Below are 25,547 nucleotides of genomic sequence, written 5' to 3' on the forward strand. Positions count from 1 at the left end.
ACAGACACACACATTGCTCACGAAGTCAAAGCCAGCTCAAGGCTGGCGATAAGCAGATGAAGGTTGGCAGAGATTCTGGGCTTTGAATAAACAGATCTATTCTCCTAATGCTATTAGGGATCTTTGTGCTTTACTCCCTCTTAATGAGAAAAGTGGTTGGACTGCAGTTTGCATTTCCTTCTCTTGTTTGTTTAAATTTGGGTGCATAATATTACATAAATTTATAATAGTTTCCATTAAATTGCCTCCAAGGATTTAGTGAAATAATTTGTTGTTGTTGTTTTAATCTTGTGGTTAAATGGGATTTATATGCCTGTGGGTGTATGTGTTTAAAGCCCAAGGTTACTTCATATCTTTGTACTTAATTGATCTAGCAGCCTTGTAGCAATGTGATATTATTTTAGATCTTTAGTTGGTTATCATTAAAGTACCATTTACTTCATAAAATAGCCACAGGAAATAAAAAACACAGCTAATATATGTATTTTTTCTTAGTTTATAGGTGCAGATTTTCTACTGTTAATTTATCTGTATGTTATTTGGTTACATTCATGAAAAGATTAGCTTTTAACACATTTGCACGTTTGTATATTGTACGACAGTAAATCTGGGCAGATTAATAACCAACTGTCGACATGTAAAATATATATTCATATTGCACACTTTAAAATAAATATGTGTTTTTGGACGAAATTCTCTTAAAAATTAAAAAAGTACATACTATAGAATCCTACTGAAATTACATTTTAAACTATCCGCAGATGTTATCACCTCAATCCCTCGATATTTTTTGTGTTTTAAAAAAAATTCACGTTTTGTGAACTTTGTGACTCTCAATGTTAACTGGCATATTTAGAAATGGCTTCCCTGAAGAAGAGATGATTTATGTGAATTCAGAACTCTACAGGATGAAGTTATGAAAACAATAAAAGTAGAGCAAAACACCATTGGCAAACATTCGGGATGAGAGACAATACTTGCTGAGGTCTCTTTAGTGCCATTTACGGCAGACATGACAGCCAATCCTGATCCAGACTTTGCTCACGCTCTGTAGAAAAGAGAAAGTCTGATCATCACATTCAGAAAGAAATTAAACAAAATGGTTTCCAATCGAGTACAGTGACAAAGCTTCTGCAAACAAGAGAGAGCACCACAGAGCAGAGCTACCTGGTCCAACGCCACATGCCAAGGACAGATACACTAACAGTCACGAGTACCCCGAGTTTGAGCATGGAAACAGTTTGTTGCACCTGAGAAAGGTTGGTAAACTTCTGAAAGACAAGCAGAGTCTGGTTGGGGCTGACTGTCATGTACCCAAGGTAGTGGTAACTAGCAGACACTGCATCCCACAGTTTGCTGTGGATGATGGTAAACTCCAAACAGGTAGAATGTGAAAGTGAAGTTCTGGAGGTGGGCACACTCACAGGACAGAACGTGGTCACTGCCATATGTCTGCACAGCCTGCTGCATGCTCTGTGAAACCTAAGTGCATTTTTTTTTTATTCTAATGGCTGAAGAAGGTGAACTTCAGGGGAGGGGAGGAGGTCTCCTTCACTTTGAAAGTAATTGCTTACAAGATAAATACCCTAAAAAATTAAATGCACTGGTAAAGCAAGATATAGCTTCTAATGGGGTTTGTTGCAGGATTTATAGCTCTGTGCTGTGCTCTAAATTCATGCCAGTGGTTTCTAGTAAATCAGGTAGTGTCGGTACCTATTTAGCAGTGCCCACATAAACTATGCATAATTGCATAAAGAGAGGATCTACCTGTTTTTTTTTCAGTTATTTTGTATTTCTGAATAATTACCATTGGCTCTTAAGCTCTGTCTCTGTCTCATTTGGAGATACAGAATATAAGCATTTCAGGTGGTAAGATAACAACTCCCTAATGAGAAACCTTAGGTTCACATTTCAAATAACAAACACAATTTAATGGTATATCCCAGTTGGATTTTCCTTTGCCAATTTATTTTGTAGCTTATTGTCAAATGAACAGATATTTCAAACACAATAATATCTGTGACTTATGATTTTCTTAAATTGATGTATTTAATCTTTGAAGTATTTTCTAGACCCGATGCATGGAATCAAAGTTGAAGAAAACCCACAAGAGATGGATTTCTTCCAAAGGTTAATACAACTCACCCCTCCCCCTGCAACAAAGCCAAAATATCCTAAATCATAGAAAATGGATAAGATGCACTACATTTCTCTAGTTTGATTTTTATTTCTTCAACCCCTACAGTTTACTGTTGCTAAGGTTACCAGTGAGGGAGATTGTGACAAGTTCCTGGGAGGCTAAGATGAATCTCAGTAGGGTTTGTCAGAGTGGTAATTAGGTGAAAGTTCTAGGTATGGTGAGCAATTGGAGGAATCTAAGTGAACTTAATCTTCAAACCATTTAAATTTCATTCCTTTCAAACCTCTGACTTGTGGAGTTATGGCTGAAAAGGAAAAGATTGACACCTCCATCTATGCAAATTTGTATACAATTTCTAAGGTACTTTATCCTTTGCTACCCACAGGAAAATGAGTATTCATCGCCTGATAGAAGTCTTATTTTAGATATATAGCAAGGGAGTTCCATTAAGGTCATATTTTTGCCGTTTTCTTTGCCTTCAGAACTAGTTAGAATGTCAGTGGCTATTATTTGAAATTCCTGAGATGACGCTTCAGCCTACCCTCTAGCTTCATGGTGGAGTTTACCAGCACGAAAGCCTGTCAGCAGACTGTGGGATGCGAGTGACAGAGAAGGGCAACCGGTGTACCTTGCTGCATGAGAGCTCCAACTCCAAACCAGAAACTATTTAGTAAAGTAAAATTGTTTTCCACCACGTCTGAGTCGGGGTTGCAGGGGTGGGGGTTGTACCACTCGTAGGGTGTAAACCTGTGGTGTCAACAGAAACAGTCTGTCAATATCAGATAGATACACGGGGTACCCGCACAACCTGCTGAGCAATGCAGAAAACCCAACAGTTAATGATAAAAGAACAAACCAGAAGACCAAAGGCCACGTTCAAAAACTTACTGCTTTGATGAGCAAAGTGCGAGAGCCTTGGGTTAGTGTTTACCAACCTTCTTATTCCTAAGTAAATCCCACCGGTCAGCGGGAATCACATTCTTCAGATCTAGGTCTACTGAATTCTTCTGAGTTTCCATTAAATTTCCATTTTACTGAAAGACTAGGTCAACTGTAAAGAAAACTTCCCTCATCCCAAGTATTTACCCCACCAAGGAGTGATGACTGTGACACACACTTGTGGCATAGCAACTACACTGTCAAGATTCTGTGTTGCTAGGTCCTGTGGGAGACAAAAAAGAAGGGTGACATGCCTTTGAGGGACTTCTATGGACAGGTGCTTAGAAGGAGTCGGAGTTGTCTAGTGATTTTGCAAAGCATCAAAGAGGTAACATGTCTGAAAAAAAAATTCCTGAATAAAAATGGGGGATTGGATTTGGGACCTATTAGATATTTTTAGTATAATATATGGAAAACATTGGGATCCTTCAACGAATAGGCAAGGTTAACTTTGGAAGTTATCAAAGTCCAGGCATAGAGGTACATTAGTATTAACTCCATAGTGTGGGTTGTTGGAGAATTTTAAGTTCATAATTTCCTCTTGGTTCATTTTTAATTTGATTGTTTTTAAAACTATGTCCTACGGTCAGTTAATCACCAACCCTAGTTAGGTAAGAAGTTTCTATACCATAGTCATAGATCTGCCTGCAGAGCCACAAGCAACACAGGTTCCTGGTAAAACAACTATAGTGTAGGGAGTCAACCTGAGCAAATTAACTCAAGCAGTTTGACTCCAGTCTCTTTATTAGTAAAGAGGAGGGAATCCAGATATCTCTGAGGATGTATTTAAAGTAAAAGTCTGGAGATATGTCAGTTGCAGGAAAATGGATGGAATTTGAAACCATTATGTTAAGCACAATTGGCCAAATTCAGGAGGTCAAGGATTGTATTTTCTCTCATGGGAAACTAGAGATGACAAAGGAAAAGTATGTAAGTGGTGGAGGGATCTCATGCAAATTGAAGGGAAGTCTGTAGAATAGAGGAAAGGGATTTGGGGGAGGGCGGGGTGGAAGGAAAGGGAGAAACCTGGGAATGATATTGGCCAAATTACATATATTGGTATATTGTGTGCATGTATGAATATGTAATGACAAATCTCACCACTATGTGCAACTATAATGCATGGATTAAAAAATGTGGGAAATATCTGGGGAATTGCATCCATTTTGTTTCCTTTTCTACATGTCTATCTGACCTCTATAACTCAGAAGAGGTGTTCCCTCTGTGGTTGTTTTTCAGGGCTACTTTGCTAAAAGGTGCTTATTTTTCCAAAGAGATATCACCAGATGCTCAGCAAAGTGATCTGGGAATGATTTAAAAATGCAATAATTCTTAGCACTGGAAGCTTTGCCATTTGCCATTGGGTTTTTTTAATGCAAGCAAGAGTATCAGAGTAATGTTAAAGCACCATAAAGCCGATGAGAACATACGGAATTCTCTCCAGCCATAAGGTTTCAGCAGTAAACAGTATCAGGCTGCTGACACATTGGGGAGAACAGGGCGTAAGGTGAATATATAATCTACAGTGCAAAGCAGAGCACACTGTGAATCATGCACAAGGAACTGGGTGGATAGTTTCTCTTAATGAAAAAACCATTATCTAACCCCTTGGACACCTTCTAGAAGGTGTACAGTGACTCTTCATCAAGTCTTGGGGAACGGGGATAACAGCCTGGTAGTTTATCCCACCATAATGGTATCCAACTCATCCTGCAGCTTTTCCACAGCTGCAGGGTGCACCGTGCAGATTCCCATGAAGCTTATGAATATTGCTGTAATTGACAATGCCATGCCAATACATTTTAATTACTGTTTCAACAATATAATTAAGTTTCGAATTTATACACTCTTATAACCATAGTAGTTTGCTGAGCTGAAGGAATGAATACCAATATTAATGAACCTCCTAATTGAAACAGCATGCAGAATAAAGATGCTGTTACTTAAACAATATCATTGTCACTTGTACAATAATTTAAAAATATTAATTGCGATGAATTAGGAGGCTTATACTTTCAAGAGAAGGGGTTTTTCAAATAGACCATAGAATGTGGCAACTGCCAGCCCCCTAATATTCTAGCATTTTTCCTCCCAGAACTGCTATGATCCATGAGCTTATCTCTTGGAATATTGCTCCAAATTTGCTCTTATTTCAATATTTCATACTTTGCACTTATAAGTGAGGAACTAATTAAGTTTTTTTTTTTTTTTTGGCCAAAAGGAGAAACCATCTAAATAGTAATGTGATTCTACCTGCACTGCAGAGATATTGTAGATTCTTTCTGGGATTCTGAGTGATTTGGGGAGTATGTGGACTGAGGATTGTTAAATGATAACATGAAGCTCTGCTGTAAGACAGCATTGTTTTTTTTTTGTTTGTTTGTTTTAATAATGCAGTAGATCTACCTATGTCTGGATGTAGATATCTCAGTTTGGAATTCCTAATGCCTGCTTAACTATAGCTAGTGTGACATCATGCCAGTGGCAGAAGCTCTGGGGTAAGAACTAATATATGACCTGCACCAATGATAATCTGAAACTGCTATTCCCAAATGACTTTCAAAAAATCAGCAAATGATGTTCTCTAAAAGGACAGAGAAAGGGAAAAATATGCTTAGAATCAGTGTGAAAACTGGCATGTAGAAAAGAAGTCTGATGTTGAAATGTGAAAGTACACTTCAGGTTTATGTTTATATATGTAAAGCTTATATTTGAATGGAAGACATAAAATAACCCTCATCGTGAAGTTTTCTGATTAAAGGACTATCTCTTTATGGCTGAGAATGGACATTGGGCTGCATTGAAAAGAGGGAGATCCATTCATCATTTAAAGAAAAAAGCTCTATTTGAAGTTGTAACATAAATGTTAGGGATATAGTGTAACCTTAGAATTTACTTTCAAGGGTTTCTCTTTCTTCAATTATCTTTAATTTTTTACCAAATGTAAACTTTAAAGAAGTTAATTTTTATGAAGGCAATCATAAGTCATAAAATAAAAGCAGACATTTTATCTGTACTTGGGTCTATTTAAATTGTGTTTTCACTAGAGGCTTAATTGCTTGGGGTTAAATATTTTTTGAAAAGTAAAAAGAAAAAAATGTCAACCACAAAACAAAAACATGAGATTTGCTTTTGTTATAAATGATAGTAATTGAAATTGTTACATTTACCCCCTTAGTTTTTTTCCACTGATGTCTGCAATTATATTAACTCAGCTCAGCAAATGAATTTTAAGCATCTATCCAATGAAGGATTGGTTTAAATGCAGTGATGGGCTTTCTGTGTCCCCTTTAAAAGAATATAAAAGGATATACTTCACAACAAAAATTCAAAAAGCTCTCAAGGGCTGAAGATGATTATGAGATGAACTCCTTTTCATTTCCACTTCACTGACATTGAATGCAAACCATTAAGATGCTGACCAAAATCATTTTACTTCTTAGCTTTTCAGAGCAGAGTGACTGAGTTCATGGTCTTGTACTATAAGGCTGGCAGGTAATGGTAAATTGGCACACCTCCTATTCAACTGGATTCTGCTTGGAGAATCTCCTGTGAAATGTAGTTAGTGGTTGTATAAAATAGGAGCAGGGATAGACTTAAAAGTGTAGGGCAGATGGAGTTGAAAGGATAGTTTCCATGACAATTCACTTGTGCACAGCAGGGAATTATTTTCTTTATTTTTATATCTCACCACTGTTCTATTTGAAGTTTGCATGTGATACTTAAGAGCTTCACTTCCCCAAGAACCAGAGCAAGAGAAAGGGGAGTCCAGGAAAATAAGCAAAAAGAGAAAGGGCTGGTGTAGAAATGGTACTGTCAACAAGTAGGAATATTAAGTGGATGGCACTGATAGAATCTGGAGGCTGCTATCATAATAGAAATAGGATGTCTGGGGGCTGGGCTTATGGCTCAGTGGTAGAGTGCTTGCCTAGCATGTGTGAGGCACTGGGTCCAATTCTCAGAACCCTAGATAAATGAATAAAATAAAAGACCCATTGACAACTATAAAATCTTTCCCAGTTGAGAACCCCAGATGTAGAATACTAAAGTATCAAAAGATACTATTCGTACAAATAGTGTTTACTATATTATTAGAGGCAAGGTATATGGTAAAAGAGCTTTGGTTCTTTTAAAAGTACAACATCTGAGATTTGCTAATGGTACACACATTTTAAGGTATAGAAAGCTTCAAATCTTTTCATTTCATGTCGAATGCATAAATGTCTACGTGAAACACATATTTATTCAGTGTCACTATGTCGGCCTTGTAGATCTTTCAGACTTTTCCAGGCTGGGTTATTTTTCCAAGCTTTCTCTATAATTGCACCAGGAAAAGAATTACCTGGCATTAATCAAAACCAGACAGTGAACAATGACAAAGGGCTAGTATGAAGAAATATTTCTCTTAGAAATTCCTGGAGGGAAAATAAAAATTGATTAGGGACAAAGTTCACTGCATTTTGTTGAAAGGTGAAGAAGATTGAAAACAAGCAGATGATACACAAGAGCAACTTTTTTTTTTAAACTTGACTTATCCAGGAATATCCAATATTTAAGCCAACCGAAAGATAAAATAGATGTTTCAAATTGAACATCAAAGGTATGTATAAAATATGTGATCTACTGAGAGGTAAAAAATCCTTTGAAGAATTGTGTAGAGCAGAATGGTTAAAGATAGAGTTAAATATCAAAAATAAAACCCAACCAAAGCATCCTAGGGTAACAAAAATTCCATGCCTCCTCACCTTACCTGGAAGTGATATTTCTTGTGGTGTAATTTCTAGAATTCTCTTCTTCTCTATTGAATGTTTTAAAAATTAATTTCCACAGAATGTTCAAAACATTTTTTTCTTTATTCTGAAGGATTTTGCAATCTTTCATTCTCGAGCTTCTTAGTTTCTATAATTCTAGCTTTTTCCCTGTTTTCCTTATTTATGTATTCTAAACGTCTTGATATTACTTTTTATTATTCTTATTGAAACGTTTTAGATATTTTAGTTGAGATTTTGCTCTTGTTATACTAAAGCTCAGGGAAAATGGATAAATAATCATTTTATATGGCTTCAAATACTAAAAAATATTAAGTATATGAAATGTCTTTTTACTCTCTTTTGAAAATATCTTTATGAATAATTATACATTATTCATTTAAGCATGGCTTTTATCTAGAGACCTTGAGAGAATAGAACACTAAGCAAAACTAAAAGTACTCATAAAGAATTTAAAATTTTTGTCTACCTCTAAAGCATACAGGTAAATCTGAGACTGACCTAATCCTGTTATTGTGAATTCAGTCTTCTCAAACCTACCTTGCAATTACAAAGAGTACACAACTGACTCCCAAGCAGGCTAAGAGCACATACATCCAAATATCTGGAGACAGAGGATTGAGAAAGGAGAAGACGCCCGGATTGGTCCCATTGGGCTTCCGGTAGAGAATGCTGATGCCCAGGGTCATGAAGGGCTTAGAGAAGTCAATGACTTTCTCTCGCACATAAGTGATGGTCAGAGGAGCCACTGCCAGGTCAGCCTTCTGCAAAAAGCAAGTGCAAAACTTGTCAGCTTAATTGTCTCACTTCTCTGTAAATGTCTACTCTTTTTTTCTGGGTATTCCTGATCCCTATTCTCAACTCCAAATGCTTCTCATGCAAGAAATTTCTGTGATGGGACAACTGGCTTCAATATAAAAGCAGACAATTTATGCAGTTATATTTATAAAACAGGATTTATGAGCAAAGAAAAACCAGAAGGAATAAAGCACCCACACAAACAAATAGACATCGTTCTTGAACTAAATGGAGGAAAACAATGTAGAAGGATATCTTTTAAAAGGGCATGTGAGAACAGGAAGAAATGGGCAGCTTGCTCATAATATTAGTTGACAAGATGAAATTTTGCTCTGAGCCTAAATCTTCAAATTCTTTTATCTAGCTTAAGAATCACTCAAGCTTATTTGGTATGAAGGATGGACTCATAAATTTTGATCTTCAATTTTTATCCTTACTTGCCCTTCCAAGTAAGCAAGTCTTGCTATAGAGATTGTTTCTCCTACCTTTTAAAAAAAATAATTTTCATAATTTAAACAAAGAAAACATTTCTTCTGACTCAACCATTTTTTTTCTTGTACTTTCTCCTAGAGTGTGTTTTTTGAGACATGTGAGATATATTTTTGCTTACGTGATCTATGAGTTCTTTAACCATCCCATTCCACTCTCCTTTGTCATTCTGGGCTCCGTATTTGCCATCGGCAACTAGTTTAACATCGTAAAGGAAACCCAGGATGTTTGACAATTCTTTCAACAGATCCAGGCAATATCCTTCAAATCTGTCATTTCCATACAGGGGTTTGTCAGATTTCCTGTACATCACATAGGGCTCTTCCTAAAGGAAACAAACCAAATATAAAACCTCCATTATCACAAAAGGAAGAATTGCTTCATAAGCATCCTGAAGATATGCAATGTTTGAAGATGATTTTTTCCCTTGTTTTAGAAAAACTTTGTTGAGATATAAGATATACCATAAAATATATCCCTTTGAAGTATAGAGATTGGCAGTTTTTGGTACATTTGTATAGTCATACAAATATCATCATTATCTAATTTCAGAACATTTCACTAGCACCCCGACAAATCCAGATCCATTAACAATTGCCACCATTCTCATTCCTTCCTCTCCGCAGTCCTTGGAGACCACTATGAAGATGATTTTTAAGAGTTAAACGCACTGACATCAGTCACTTACTTTCCTGTATTTGCTAAATTTGTTCCCCCTATGCCCTCTGCAAATATAGAACACTTCGTAATTTTCTTTTTCTCCTGCCTCTTTGGATAGGAACTTTTTCTTCCAGTGGTGAGGCAGTTATTGTGAGTTGGTGTGACAGAGACACAGTTGTACTTAAATTTGGACTCTGGAAAATGGAAAAGCTCAGAGGGGATGGGGAGCCCAGATGCCTCTGATGTGTCACATCCAGACTTTTTTGGCATGACCTCCTCCCCTTGACTTTGACCCAAGAGGCTCATCTACTTATGATCGAGAAATCAAAATCACCAAATACATCCTCTCGTTTTTAAAATTTCTTGTCTGCTAAATATTCTTGTTTTCTCTTCTACATATCATCTCAACTTCACTATTACTTACTTTTTACATATTTTGGTTGGCTCTTTCCATGTCTTCTTTTATCATCAGTTCCATAGCCTTGTTTGAAAGCAACTCAGATCTCAGATTTGGTAATTCTTTGCTCATGTGCTCACTTGGAACTCCCCTGTCCTATGAATAATGGCCATTTCCTTCCTACTATGCATCTACAAACTTATTAATTCCTCTTTGACTAAATGACAGTTCATTTTGTTCTAAAAGTTGTACTATCAATAAACCTGTAGGTCATGCAAATATAACAGAAAGCCTTATGTTTCTACAGGCCCGTTGCAAGGACATTAGTGATCAGAAGAGTAAAACCTTGGATGAACTTAGGATGAATCTTTCTTACAAGTTACCTATCACAAAAATAAATAGCTCCAATCTCATGGGCTGAATGAAATAAGGCAGGCATACCAGTAAGTGATGAGTTCAGAGAGGGCTACTCATGTCCAAACCCCTTGAAAAGGAAAAAGGAGGTGAAGAAATAACCAGCAGGGGCATGGTGGACTGAATGGGGGCGCTGGCAGTGTTCCAACAGACTGCAGGACATGGAAGAACACTGACGAAGGGGCTGCTTACAGAGGTGTTAACAGAGAAAGGGAGCCAAGGCAGGTAGGGGTCAGACTGGGGGCATTCTCCACCGTACCAGGAAACCAGTAAGGGACAGAACTGAGACAAGGAGAAGGGGAAGAGTGCTCCTGGAGCCTACAGCCAGGAGAGCTGGAGTCTGGATGCAGGGTCATTGACAGACAGTACAGGAGCTATGGCTATGGAAGGAAAGACTTTTTGACAAAACCACTGGTTGACTGTAGGAAGGGATCAGGGGAGGAAATTCCTCCACCTTTCTCCTCCCACTTCCTTGGTCTCTTAGTAGAGTCTCCTCTTGTTTGAAACTAGTGAACCAATCAGCATCCAGAGAGCAAAAAGGACCAGTTAGGTGGCATTGAGAGGGAGGCAGAGCAGGGCTCAGAACAAATTGAGGTGAGGGCTCTTCAGATAGATGTTGGAGCTTCTAGTTCAGTATAACTACGTACAAGCACATGCTTTTAGTGCCCCAGATGCAAAACAGACAGGTGCACACAGAATTTCTGGTGTGAAAATGATAGCTGAGGGCTGGGGCAGTAGCTCAGTGGCAGAGCACTTGTGAGGCACACTGGGTTTGATCCTTAGCGCCACATAAAAATGAAACAAATAAAACAAAGACATTCTGTCCATCTACTACTACTACTACAAACAAACAAATAAACAAACAAACAAATAAATCAAAAAATGATATCTGAAAACTCTGTCAAGGTCTAGGGTAGGAGTTGAGATTAGATGCCCCAAATTTCACAGAGACGACTTACCAGAATGGTGGTGACAATGAGAGTTCGGTTGGCCAGTGAATCCGTGATATTGTTGGACCTGTCTTTGTTGCCATCTGTCATGTTGAGCCCACTGTTGGAGTTCCAAATCCCAATCTACACAAGACACAGTACATCAGAGGCTGCCGGCTCTCCAAGTCAGCATTTACACTGAGAGGCCCCTTCTATACCAGGAATGGGCACAAAAACTTACAGTCGGGGACACCAGGCATCACAGTGGAAGCTACTCAAGGTGGGAAAACGAAACAATGGAAGAGTGAGGGTGTAGACAGAATGGGAGGGATCTTTGCTATTAGGGACAGAATTGGGAGAGGTCTTCTTGTTGTGGTTGTTTGTTTTTAATTTATTAAGCTGACTGTTCTTTAAAAAAATCTAACAATTCTTCAATAACTCTCAGATTTGTCTTTCAACATACATTTGTTGAGCACCTACCTCTGTGTCACCTAGCCATTGGAAGATAGAGATATAAGAACCGACAACAAGTTCTGCCCTTCTGGAGATGATGTTCTATTGATAAAAACATTACGCTGCCAAAATTGTATCATCAATTCCTTTAAAATTCATAAAGAATGGGGTGGAGGGAGCAGGGTGAATTGTGGGGGGATGGGGCACCAGAATAGAAAAGATAAATGGGAGAAAACATGTGGGTAAGAAGTCAACCAAGTTTTGGGCCTATCACTAAGGAGCCAGTGCCAGGCAGGAGGCATTTCGTGTACACCCCAGTAGGACTCTGCTCACACCTGTCATAACATCTAAGTCTTCTCTTATTATCCATTTGCTTATCTTCTATGCTGGCTTGTCCATGAACTCCTGAAGTGAGGATATGCACTTTTATTGCTCATTGATCTTTCAATCATAGAACCAACCACAGCCACTAGCATTCTGTGGAGCCTATTGCTTTTAAAATATAATGATTTCTGATTTTCTCCAGTGGCCTAGTCACTACTGGGTTATTATGTCCTATAGAAACACAGGTTGAGCATCCCTAGTCCAAAATCTAAAATGTTCTCAAAAGACAAACTCATGGAGCTCTGACATGATAAAAATTCCACCCAGTGGAGAATTCCATACCTGACCTCATGTGATGTGTCTCACTTAGTCCAAGCATGTGCACTAAAACTATTGCAGATGCTTACCTTCAGGCCATGTATAAGGTGTATGTCAAACAAACACGTTTTGTTTTTAGTCTTGGGTCTCATTCCAAGATACTCATTATATGTATGTAAATGTTTCAAAATAAAAATCCATAACCCCCAAACATTTTTTTTGTCCCAAGCACTGCAGATGAGGGATACTCAACCTGTATACTGATTTTCTTAGCTTTTGAGGAAACCTAGAATATGAGCCTTAGGGAATTGAGCTACTTGTCTTGAGTCCTGTAGGCATTTACTGGGAGACTTTTGAGATGAAATACAAGGGTGTTTGAGTGTCAGGCAGAAACAGGCAGTTTCTATGTGACCTTGGACCTGATGCTAACCCTTCTGAGCTTTGTATTTTTTATTATAAATACCGAGAAGATCAAATGAGATGATATATGAGGAAGTGTTGGTGTGTGCATAGAGCTGCACAAATGTTAATAATAAAGGACATTGGAATGACTGTCCCAGGAATTTCTTTAAGCTTGCTTATAAAAGAATAGGGAATTGATAGTGATTTGTTTTTTAATTTATAAGATGATAAAGTAAAGAAGCTATGACAAATAGAGCCAGTTATAGGAAAACTAACATTTGAACATACTCTGGTAGGGTGGGTCTATGCTTGAATTCCACAATAAGAAGACATTGGGCTAGCTTAATAGAGTGAGCTTTGCAGACAGACTTTTGTCCCAATCCTAGCTTTAAAACTAACCAGCCATGTGACCTTGGAGAAAGTTACTTAACCCTTCTGTGCCTCAATTTCCTTACCAGCAGAATATTGATAATAGGGACTTTCTGATGATTAAACAACATATCACATGTGAAAATGTTAGGCACCTTCCATCTTTGCTTTTTTCTAACTTTACTTTGATTTACTGGTCAAATTTTGTGACTGCCTAAATTCATTTGCTTGGCAAGTATTCTTTTTAGAGACAGAAATGTTTTAAGAAAGCTTCAAAGTCTATCAAACATTCACATTTTCATGTACACTATTTCAAATTCACTGTTTTCCCTCCTTCTGTATTTAACTAGGATTATTTCATTGGAGAAATAAAGAAATAGGTAGAAGTAAATGCAGACTTGGAAGCAGATTTTGCACGAAAATATTGTGACACTATCTAAAGAGCGGGTGTTAGAGGTAGAATTGGATGTAGGCCAGCATCATTAGTAACCATTTAGTATTCCTGGGACCTCTGGTGATGCTTGGTGTGGATTAATTCAACATTGCATAAGTGCCTGGAGTCTCCAGGAATGTGCACATGCCTCCGTTGTTTAAAAAATTTTCAGTTTTCCATAGCTAGCCTTAAATCCAGGAAATAGGACATTTTCTTCTCACCCTTTTCCCTTTCTCCTACTTTTTTTGAAGCAGAGACACTTGCTTCTAGGAAGCAACTCAGGCTAACTACATTTGTCTGTTGGCTTTTGTTCAAAGCTTTGTTCTAGGTTGTTAGCAATGAACTTGTAACTCCATGAAGACTGTATGTAAATTGGGTCCTAGGTAGAATTTTGATTAAACCCTGACTTGGGCCCTGATTTTTAATTAAGTAACCATTGAAGGATAGAAACCATATTTTTAAACACTTAGCTAAGTGATAGAGTATGTTCTCTTTAACTCTCATTTTCATTAATGTTGCATGTGTGTGTGTTTAAAGGAAGTATTTTTGAAATATTTAAAAATGGTGATTTTAGGGGTTTTTTGGTCTCATTCCATTCTAAAATAAAACTTGAAATTGTAGACAAATATATGTCACAGCTTAACATCTGGCTTTTGCTGTTTTTAACATCCCCAGTAAAAGTGCAGAAGGTAAGAGATTATTGCTGCTGCCTTTTCAATCAACTAAGTCCCAGAGTCCCAATAGTGCAAATTTTCCATAAAATGAGAGAAAGGAGAAACTATTTTTTTGCTAGTAGCTGTATAACAGAAGAGCTTTTAAATGTAAATGAAAAGAGTTGCAAAATATAGTAAAGGTCAGGCTATTCTGGGGAAGTAAACAATATTCATATGCAATTTGCATGATCTCAGCCTTCTGTTTTTAAATCCTTCAATCAGCAAAACCCGAGAGCACGGGTGTGTTTGTCTCTGTGTGCACACGTGTATGCAGGCATGCTTGTGTCATTTAAACTTAAGTTGTCAACTGACTTTGCCTGCTAATTGAAATGAACAGGTGGTCAGCGAGTGAATATCTCTGAAGATGTGAGATCCCGTGATGCGCGGGTGTGGGGAGTATGGTTACCCAGATGCCTAGATACTGGCATCTAGTTCTTGTGCTATGACCTTGGAGGAGGGCCTCCAGGAATTGGAATCTCAATTTTCAAACTGTATAACCAAAGCAAACAGCAGTAATGTACCAGTGAGAATCAGCGGAGGGTGGATCAATTATGGCTAAATTGTGGGGAGGCACATTCAAAGGCTAAATTGTCTGGCTTGCCTTCTCTCTGTACAAGCTGGCAAGAGGCCGCAGCCATTTGTTATCCTGGAAGCTTTGAAAAGGAATGCTCCGAGGACACTTAGCAAACTCTAAAAAAAAGTGGCATGACCAAAGGGCATTCAGAATCACTAGTATCTATATTTTCTACACCTAGGAGGGATTTGCATAAATGCCAAATCTAAAATTTCTGAGTGAAATGATCAAGTATTTACCAATGACAAACATGAAATGCATCTGCTTTTTTTTTTTTTTTGGTGCAATACTGAGATGGGGGCTCTACCACTGAGATGGGGGCTCTACCATCTACTACTAAGCTATACCTAAGTTTCCCTTATTTTCGTTTTTGAGACAGGGTCTCCTCAAGTTGCCCAAGCTGGTCTTGAACTTGTGATCCTTTCTCTTCTGCCTCTTGAGTGGCTAGGATCATAGGCTTGTGCCACTGTGCCCAGCTATTCCACATTCCTCCTTTAGAAAGAATTTCAGGTGAACTATTCCAAGATGGGAGTGCCAGAATAGCTTTTGGAATTTAAATATGATGGCTGCAAATCCTTGTCTTTTCAGATAGCGTCTTCTTGGCAGAGTACAGAATGTCTGAAAGAGTCCCTCTGCTAGAGTCCTGGATATTGTGAATTGCTGAAAAACAGTCATAACACAAAACAGCACACCACAGCATAGACAGCTGATGGGGTGGGCAATGAGGGGGCATTGGGAAGGATGAAGACTACTATGGGTGTGGATGAGCAAGGTCAAGAGGTTACATCCCTGGGATGTGGCATGGATATTGCAGTTTAGTGGCAAAAAGAGGACATTCCCCGTCCCCAGTGCACAATTGCAGAGCTTGGATTCCATTCCCTAGGGTACTTGGTGGGGATTAATTCAACATTGCATAAGTGCCTGGAGTCTCCAGCTGGATTAGTATAATCAGTTGCTTTCTGGGTGTAAGTTAGGGTCATCTGTTCACTAGCAAGGAGGAAACTAGTTCAACTTCTCTATGCCTTTAGTAGTCTGGTTCATTGAAGATTAGAACAAAGTCATTAAATGCATGCTTTTTAAAACTTAAAAGGAGGAAACTTTCAAGCTGAATACTATCTGCTGAATACTAACAGGAGAGAGAAAAGTTTTTGGCTACAGGGAGAAACTGCTTATGCTTTCTGTGACTCAGCTGATAATTTGAAAGATGAAAGTGAACCTGACAAACTGTTTAAGTTGAATAACTTGAAGTCATTTAAGATCCATCTATCAGTCAACATATTTTCAGCAAGTAGTTTTAAGGAAACAGGTGTAAGGGAGGAGAAAGAAGGAAAGACAGTGCAGTGCTTGCCTAGCCCCGGGATGTTTTTCCATTCTGAATGTTTTTAATGGCTAACATTTGCTTATATAAATCTAAGCACATTCACTGGCAGCATGATACTGTACCATAAACTACGAAGTAGTAGGTATTATTATTTATAAGATAATCTCATTTCCTTTCCAAAGTTTATAATGCTTTTGTCCTCTGGAAACTAGTTCTAAAATAAATTGCAAGACAATATGCCATGACATAGATATCTTGCAAAACAAAGCTCGTTCTACGAATGAGGAATTTCTGAAAATGGCTCATATTTTGTGGTGATGACATTCAAGGAGATGTCCCAGCCTTCTGAGGATGGAGCCTATCTAACCAGTCAAGATGGATCTAATCTATAGTTGTTTTTATTCCCTTTAGGGGAAATATTTAGTGATATGAGAAGGAGAATATAAATGGGCCAATGTTTGCTTCAGTTGAAGCTACCTGTTTTCTATCCTAACAGCTGCAAATCCTGCCTGGGAGGAACAGAAATAATCTAGGGAAAGTTATTTAGCCCTTCATTATTTAATCCATCACAAGTCAGTCTTAGCTTATGAATAATGTTGGACAAGAATATATTCAATCACCCCCTTCTCCCTTTATATAGAATATCACCTCTAAACTGCAATGGAAAGCTACTAGTCTGGCACAAGTGGAAGGGTGCAGGTTTTTCCATGGGTGTTCCCCACCCCACCCCAGGTTTCCTACAGTTTTTATCAGAGTACAAACCTTCTTCCACACTTTAAACAAGTGCTTAGACACTTCGCCAGCAGCCTTGGTTTACAGAGGAAAAAAATAAAAATAGCACTGAATTAAAATGGAGCATAGAACCCAAAAGGAACTTGGCGTACAAATGTTAAGTGTTCACATTCTCCACCTGTCGTTTGGAATTTTGCATCTTAATTCAATATTAAGCCTGATAATGGGTACAGTAATGAGAGGAATCAAAACTTGGGTTTTCCAGAAGTCACTGTGTGGTAAGACTCAATTTTTACTTTTCATTTCACATGCAAAAAAAAAAAAAAAAGACAACTTAAAGCACTTTTAAAAATATACACAATTATCTATGCTGCAGCGTTAGCGTATCTCCCTTGTTTAAAAAAGATTTGCTGAAGGTATTTGTAATTAAATTAGTGGGTCACACATGTATACACACACACACACACACACACACACACACACACACTATTCCTAAGCTACACAAGAGAGCATACTTTGAGATTTATTCTTTGGCTATGGGTTTCCAGACAGCAGAAACTTGAGTATAAGTGAGAAATGGGCTTTTTCTAATAATTTTCCTTGTGGACCCTGAGAGAGGCTGACATGGAAAGATTGGTCATGTCCTCCCACCGGCTCCTGAGAGAGATGTGTTGGCTTCCCCCATTGCCTTAAGGGCCAATCAGACTTTGCAGGAATTGAGCCCATGTCACCTGAAGAAAGAAAAGTTATTGCAAACAATGATGAGATAAGAAACAAACAGAAACACTTTCATCTAATTCCATTTTGCCTGTGATGGAAAAACACCAATAGAATGTGCATAATATTGCAGAGTTTAGATAGCTGCGAAGGCATAACAATAGCTCCATCTACTTCATCACCCAGCTGAGCCCAAAAGATGTTTCCTGAACAGCTTTTCTTCCTCCCTTAGTGCTGAACATTTAGAAGAAAGAAGGGGGAAAAAAGAGGGCATGCCTAGAGAAGCAGACATTTTCTTTAAAAAAAAATTATAGGTTTTTAGATCAAAGTGAGTATTCCTTTCTTTTGCTTCCTCCAGCCTGAATCCCACACGTCGTGGTGGAGGCTGGGTGGATGCCCCATGCTACTAAACCAGCAGAGGAGCAGATCAGCATGAAGCAGAAGCCAGAAAGAGGGAGATGGCAGAATTTTTGACATGGGATATGTGCATGTAGACGAGTACACTCAAAACTGGAAACTAATTATTTTCCTCAAATACTTCAACATCAGTGGCAAGCTTCTACTGCATTTAACTGAATTAATGCTAGTTGTAGTAGGGAAGGGTTGTTAGGACCTGCAAAAAATAAAGTTAAAAAAAGTATCTCAGTTAACAACAGCAATAAAGTAGAAATGAAAACACCTCAATAAAAAAAACTAGCCCAACTATTTAAAACTAAGTAAGTAATCTTTTGTTTTCAAGGACACTCTTATACTAAGCACACCATCTTGTTCATGACCATAAAAATGTTATAGAATTCTGATGCTCAGATGATTTTTGTGGTGTTCAAAAATTTTTTTTCTTATGATCCTAAAGGGAAAAATCTTCAAAATTTACATGTTAATTTCAATTTGTAGTCATTGATACATGCAATATGAATAAGTTGATATAATAAAATATACTGTGTAGCCAAATTATACCCCCCAAGATAAGATCTCACTTGACTAGGCTGATCTAAAACTTGAGGTCCTCCTGCCTAACATTCTGAGTAGCTGGGATTACTGGTGTGTGTGTGTGTGTGTGTGTGTGTGTGTGTGTGTGTGTGTTGTGGGGTGGTGTGGGGGAGGGGGCAATGATTACTAGCTGGAATTCTTTTATCATTATTAACTAAATAGTTTACATTTTTGTTACTCTACATACTAAATACAATAAAGCTTTAAATTTTGGGATTTAGAGTTACAACTAAAATAACCTTAAGGTAAGAGTGCAACATTAAAATTATTTTTTTTAGCATTTGTCCTAAAATTAAGAATGCATAGTTAATTTTCATCAGTAAGCATCTTCTATTTTATTCCAACCCTCTGTCACCAATCTTAAAATAGAATGCAGTTAAAATAAATGTCTGAGAAACCCTTGGATGCATTCCATTGATAAGTCATTGACAGCTTCTGACTTCTAAGTCTAGAAACAATCTCTTAAAACCTTTGAGAAATGGGCCAAGTCACTCCTACCCATAGAGTTATATAGATAGTAAGTATGTATACTTGCTATATAAACCAAGCACTGATAAGCATTAACTAGCATTGCTATTAACAGCACATATATGATGCATAAGTATATCAATGTCTGCAGATCAGGGAGAATGATTTAGAACACTGGCTGTGAATGAACATATTCAGAGAAGCACCTTTCATTCCCCCTCTCATCTGCACAATGTAGCAAAAATGCTTGTGCAGTGCTCGTTAGTCATTAATTTATTTAATTCATCAATTTATTTATTTGTTAATGGAGAAGATTACCTTTTCAGTTCCTTCCTCTTTGAGACTAATGATGTCCAGATCAAAATCCTTCCGTAGGCCATCTGTCTTATTGAAAGTGATTCGTCCAGTCAATCCATCCCATCGAGCCTGTAGACAAAAGGCAAGTGGCATTACCACTTAACATAGTGTGATCTTAGGACCATCCAAACTGCAAAGCCTCAAGTTCACTGCAGCATCCAGTCATTCATCTTTGTCACATTGTTGCAAGTTTCGGCATTGGCCCAGTGACAAAAACCAGAAAGTGTCACCATTTTATTGGCACTCACTTATTTTGTCATTCCTAACATCCTAACACCAGTCAAACCTGTAAGGGTGGCAACCTAAATGGGCAGCATGAAAAAAAAAATTACTGCATCACAGTCTGCAGGTGGAGTAAGAAAAGACTTGGAAAGTCATGATATTTCATTTTCCAAGGTCAATTCAAACCCCCTTCCAGCTACTGCCAAGAGAAAGTGCCTCCTCCTGTTTCTCTGTGAAAAAGACATAGACCAACATGCCTTATTCTACGTGCAGGGTGTTTGTGATCTAAATGGCTGTCTAATGTGATTTGGGCATTGTAGTTTCCTATGCGACAGATTTTCACAGACTTGGTGGATTAAAACCCACCTCAAAGAGGAAGGAACTGAAAAGGTAATCTTCTCCATTAACAGAAATTTATTCTCCCGCAGTTCTTGGTGAAATCCGTGTCATCAGAGCCGTCCGTGGCCTCTCTGGAGTCTCTAGGGGATACTGGTCCTTGTCTTTTCCTGCCTTTGGTGGCTGCCAGCCCTGCCTTGTAGTCACATTACTCCAAGTTCCGTCTCTGTGAATTCATTGCTTCCCACTCTTCTGTTTGTATGAAACCCCCCTCTGCTTCTCTAAGGACACCTGTGATTGCATTTAGAGCCCGTGGAAATAATCCAAGATAATCCACTCATCTCAAATCCTTAATTTAATCATATATGCAAAATCTTTTTGTGAGTAAGGGAACAAAGGGATCAAGACTTGGATATCTTTTAAGGGAGACCAACCGCATGCATCAACAACATGTTAGGAATTAAAAATCACAGTTGTCTACCCTTCATAGAACTCACGCTGTAAAATTTTTGGTGGTTACTTCTATTCAATTTAGTTCTCGAAGTACTAGCCAGGGCAATTAGACAGACAAAAGAAATTAAAGGCATAAAAATAGGAAAAGAAGAAATTAAATTATTGCTATTTGTGGATGACATGATAATATACTTAACAGACCCAAAAGGGTCTACAAAGAAGCTGCTAGAGTTAATAAATGAATTCAGCAAAGTGGCAGGTTATAAAATCAACACGCATAAATCAAAGGCATTCCTGTATATCAGCAACAAAACCTCTGAAATGGAAATAAGGAAAACCACTCCATTCACAATATCCTCAAAGAAAATAAAATACTTGGGAATCAACCTAACAAAAGAGGTGAAAGATTTATACAATGAAAACTACAGAACCCTAAAGAGAGAGATAGAAGAAGATCTCAGAAGATGGAAAAATGTACCCTGTTCATGGATAGGCAGAACATCATCAAAATGGCGATATTATCCAAAGTTCTCTACAGGTTTAATGCGATGCCAATCAAAATCCCAATGGCATTTCTTGTAGAAATAGATAAAGCAATCATGAAATTCATATGGAAAAACAAAAGACTCAGAATAGCAAAAGCAATTCTAAGCAGGAAGTGTGAATCTGGAGGTATAGCAATACCAGAGTTCAAACTGTACTACAAAACAATAGTAACAAAAACAGCATGGTACTGGTACCAAAACAGGCAGGTGGACCAATGGTACAGAATAGAGGACACAGAGACTAATCCACAAAGTTACAACTATCTTATATTTGATAAAGGGGCTAAAAACATGCAATGGAGGAAGGATAGCATCTTCAATAAACGGTGCTGGGAAAATTGGAAATCCATATGCAACAAAATGAAATTAAACCCTTTCTCTCACCATCCACAAAAGTTAACTCAAAATGGATCAAGGAGCTAGATATCAAATCAGAGACACTGCGTCTGATAGAAGAAAAAGTTGGCTACGATCTACATATTGTGGGGTCGGGCTCCAAATTCCTTAATAGGATGCCCATAGCCCAAGAGTTAATAACAAGAATAAACAAATGGGACTTACTTAAACTAAAAAGCTTTTTCTCAGCAAGAGAAACAATAAAAGAGGTAAATAGAGAGCCTATATCCTGGGAACAAATTTTTACCCCTCACACTTCAGATAGAGCCCTAATATCCAGAATGTACAAAGAACTCAAAAAATTAAACAATAAGATAACAAATAACCCAATCAACAAATGGGCCAAGGACCTGAACAGACACTTCTCAGAGGAAGACATACAAACAATCAACAAGTACATGAAAAAATGCTCACCATCTCTAGCAATCAGAGAAATGCAAATCAAAACCACCCTAAGATACCATCTCACTCTAGTAAGATTGGCAGCCATTATGAAGTCAAACAACAATAAGTATTGGCGAGGATGTGGGGAAAAGGGTACACTTGTACACTGCTGGTGGGACTGCAAAATGGTGAGGCCAATTTGGAAAGCAGTATGGAGATTCCTAGGAAAGCTGGGAATGGATCCACCATTTGACCCAGCTATCGCCCTTCTCGGTCTATTCCCTGAGGACCTTAAAAGAGCGCACTATAGGGATATGGCCACATCAATGATTATAGCGGCACAATTCACAATAGCTAGACTGTGGAACCAACCTAGATGCCCTTCAATAGATGAATGGATAAAAAAAAAATGTGGCATCTATACACAATGGAGTATTATGCAGCACTAAGAAATGACAAAATCATAGAATTTGCAGGGAAATGGATGGCATTAGAGCAGATTATGCTAAGTGAAGCTAGCCAAGCCCTAAAAAACAAATGCCAAATGTCTTCTTTGATATAAAGAGAGCAACTAAGAACAGAACAGGAAAGAAGAGCATGAGGAAAAGACTAACAGTAAACAAAGACGAATGGGGGGAGAGAAAGGGAGAGAGAAGGGAAAGCATATGGAAATGGTAGGAGACCTTCAATAATACACAAAATTATAAGAGGTTATGAGGGGCAAGGGGGAGGGGAAAAAAGGGAGAGAGAATTGAACAACAACAGAGGAGGTAGAGAGGGAAGATGGGAGGGGAGGGGAGGAGAAGGGGGGATAGTAGGGGATAGGAAAGGTAGCAGAATACAACAGTCACTAATATGCCATTATGTAAAAATGTGAGTATGTAACAGATGTGATTCTGCAATCTGTATTTGGGGTAGAAATGGGAGTTCAAAACCCAATTGAGTCAAATGTATGAAAGATGATATATCATGAGCTCTGTAATGTTTTGAGCAATCAATTAAAAAAATTTTGGTGATTTCATTCAATAAAAAATAGTGGTTCTTTGAGCTCATTTGGTCATTTTGGGGATCCTAGTTATTTGAGTTTTGCTTATAAATGGGGATAAAGTAAATATACATTTGTTTTTCTCCCTTTTAACTTTATGAAATTCATCAGACAATTGTAAAATGTAGAGTATAACGAATTATACTTATATTTTCAGTTGTTTACATGATATGCACTTACTGAATGTATTTACTCATTTGGCCAAGAGAGGTAGGTGGTATGTGGAAAGAACACAAGTTGTGTACACAACTATGGCTTTCAATCTAGGGATCATGACTCCAGTTAAGTCACTTAACCTGAATCCAGTTTATCTTGGACTTCAATGTTCAATCCAGGCAAAGATTTTGTGAGAATTAAATGAAACTTAATACAACAAATAATACAATTAAAACATTTAAATTTTAAGAATTATTTTTTACCACTAACTTGCTTCTCCATACTTTCTTAAACTCTCGAGTTTGGATATTACCTACGTGTGAAGACTCATATATCTGCTCTATATTGGTCTCTACTGTATTTTATTATGCAAATCACTGTCAGATTCATTGTCCCAAAATACAATTTTCATATTCATGCCAACTTCCCCAGCATATAAACTATATTATGGATTCATGACACCTGCAAATCAGTCTGAACCTTGACTTTCCATTGGAGGTTGTGATGATTAATTTTATGGGAACTTAACAGGGTCACAGGATCCCTAGATATTTAGTTAAATATTATATCTTGGTGTGTCTGTGAGGGTATTTGCAGAAGAGATTAGTGTTTGAATTAGTAGACTGAATAAAGCATATTTCCCCCAATGTGGGTGGGCACCACCCAATTCAGTGAGGTTCTAGGTAGAACAAGATAACAGAAGAATCATCCTCTGCCTGGCTGTTGGAGCTAGAACATCAGTCTGCTTTCAAACTGGAATTCATCTTACTGGGTTCCTGGTTCTCCAGCTTTCAGCCTTGAACTGAAACTACATCACTAGTTCTCCTGTGTCTCCAGCTTGCCCATGGCAGAATCTCAGACTTCTCAGCCTCCATGATTGTGTGAGCCAATTTCTTTTAACAGATCTTTTTATATGTATTTATATATTCTAGTGATTTGTTTCTCTGAAGAATGTCATATAAGATAGAGGACTTTCAAAATTTTTCCTAACTTACCTCTCCAGAATTTTCTACCACTGCCCCCTGTGCACAGTTCTAACTGCAGATAGCTTAGTCTCTCCAGCCCTTATACATTTGCCTATCATGTCATGCACCCTCCCTCAGTCTGCCCAACCCCTATCCATCCTTGTATTATTGTACAATCTTGGTTCAGAGTCACAATTCTCCCTTCAAAGCACAGTGCCACAGTTTACACCACACTGACCAGTATTATTTTGTGATTTCACTTATAGTTTTGTACTTAGTACTACTTGCTCTTACATGTCTGAGTTTGGAATTCCTTGTTTCTTCAAATGGTTTGGAACCTTGAAACAAAACACAGTTTTCTTACTAAATTATATTCTCCCTAGCATCTAGCAAAATGACATAGCTCTTAGGTGATTAATTTTTTTTGCTCTAATTTGTTTCAAAACAAAATTATATCAATTAGCAAATTTTATTTTTCTGTCTTCTTTGAGCACTCTCTCTCTCTCTCCTCTCTCAACTTACAATTTCTTGATTTATAATTCCATCTAAAAATGGTGGAAATTCCTGTGACTTGGAATCACGAAACCAAGTTTAGTCTTAAAGCCATGATGAGGTTGTGTGACCTTGACTGAGTTGTTTTTCTCTTCTTCATGCCACAGAGGAATGTTACATTAAGTGACTAAGAAGGTAATTCCAAAAAAGTAAAGGAGTTCCCACAAAGATATTTAATGTAAAATTGGCAATCCTTTGTTGAGCACCTATGGTCTGCATTGCCATCCTCATATTTTCAGGTAAAACATACTGCTCTCTGGTTGGGGAAAAAAGAGATTGACTTTTCTCTCCCATCACTGTTAATTCATTTGGAAGAGATTTATATATTGAGCATCTTCTCTGTGTGAGGGGCTTTGCTGAGAATATAGCAACTAGCAGTTTATCAGTTAATGAGAACAAGCACATTAACAAATTATAACAGAAGGCCAGGAGTGTGAGGAAGAAGACTTTCAAAGAGTATTGAAGAAAGAAACAAGAAGAAAAAGCACTTATTCCAGCTATAGGAAAAGGAAAAAAAAAAAAAAACAGCAAAAGATTCCTGTGGGCAAAGGTACCTGGGCTCTCAAAGGATGTGATGTTGGCCAAGCGAAGATTCCTAACCTGGGTAAAAGTATAAAATGAAGACTAAATTTTAAGTTTGCCTGGGTCTACAATGCAGGGTAAGGGATGGCGAGAAATAAGCCCAGGAGGGATTCATAACATAAAGGTATGATGAATCATTCTCGTTTGCTTGGACATGGCTCTGTAGACATGTGGGAATCACTGGAGTGTTTTAAGCATAGAAGTG

The 25,547-nt window shown here is 37.8% G+C and overlaps 1 protein-coding gene and 1 long non-coding RNA gene across 8 annotated transcripts in view; one reads left to right on the plus strand and one right to left on the minus strand.

Moving 5' to 3' along the window:
- The window catches only part of LOC144376468 (uncharacterized), a 145,851-nt gene that overhangs the window by 51,458 nt on the left and 68,846 nt on the right, over positions 1-25,547 (plus strand). The gene's annotated exons all lie outside the window — the stretch shown is intronic.
- Grik1 (glutamate ionotropic receptor kainate type subunit 1) overlaps positions 1-25,547 on the minus strand; it is a 378,046-nt gene that overhangs the window by 34,376 nt on the left and 318,123 nt on the right. For 4 of the 7 annotated variants that reach the window (XM_078044517.1, XM_005323555.4, XM_040286972.2 and 1 more), the window contains exons 8-13: positions 19,668-19,775; positions 17,205-17,249; positions 11,566-11,679; positions 9,257-9,460; positions 8,389-8,612; positions 2,769-2,887 (exon numbers count right to left, since the gene is read on the minus strand). In XM_078044517.1, coding sequence (XP_077900643.1) covers positions 2,769-2,887; positions 8,389-8,612; positions 9,257-9,460; positions 11,566-11,679; positions 17,205-17,249; positions 19,668-19,775 — 814 coding nt within the window. The remainder of the gene's footprint in view (positions 1-2,768; positions 2,888-8,388; positions 8,613-9,256; positions 9,461-11,565; positions 11,680-17,204; positions 17,250-19,667; positions 19,776-25,547) is intronic. The other 3 variants (XM_040286974.2, XM_040286973.2, XM_040286975.2) reach the window with 1 other exon arrangement.

Source organism: Ictidomys tridecemlineatus, chromosome 3 (assembly GCF_052094955.1).
Source record: "Ictidomys tridecemlineatus isolate mIctTri1 chromosome 3, mIctTri1.hap1, whole genome shotgun sequence".
NCBI lineage: Eukaryota > Metazoa > Chordata > Mammalia > Rodentia > Sciuridae > Ictidomys > Ictidomys tridecemlineatus.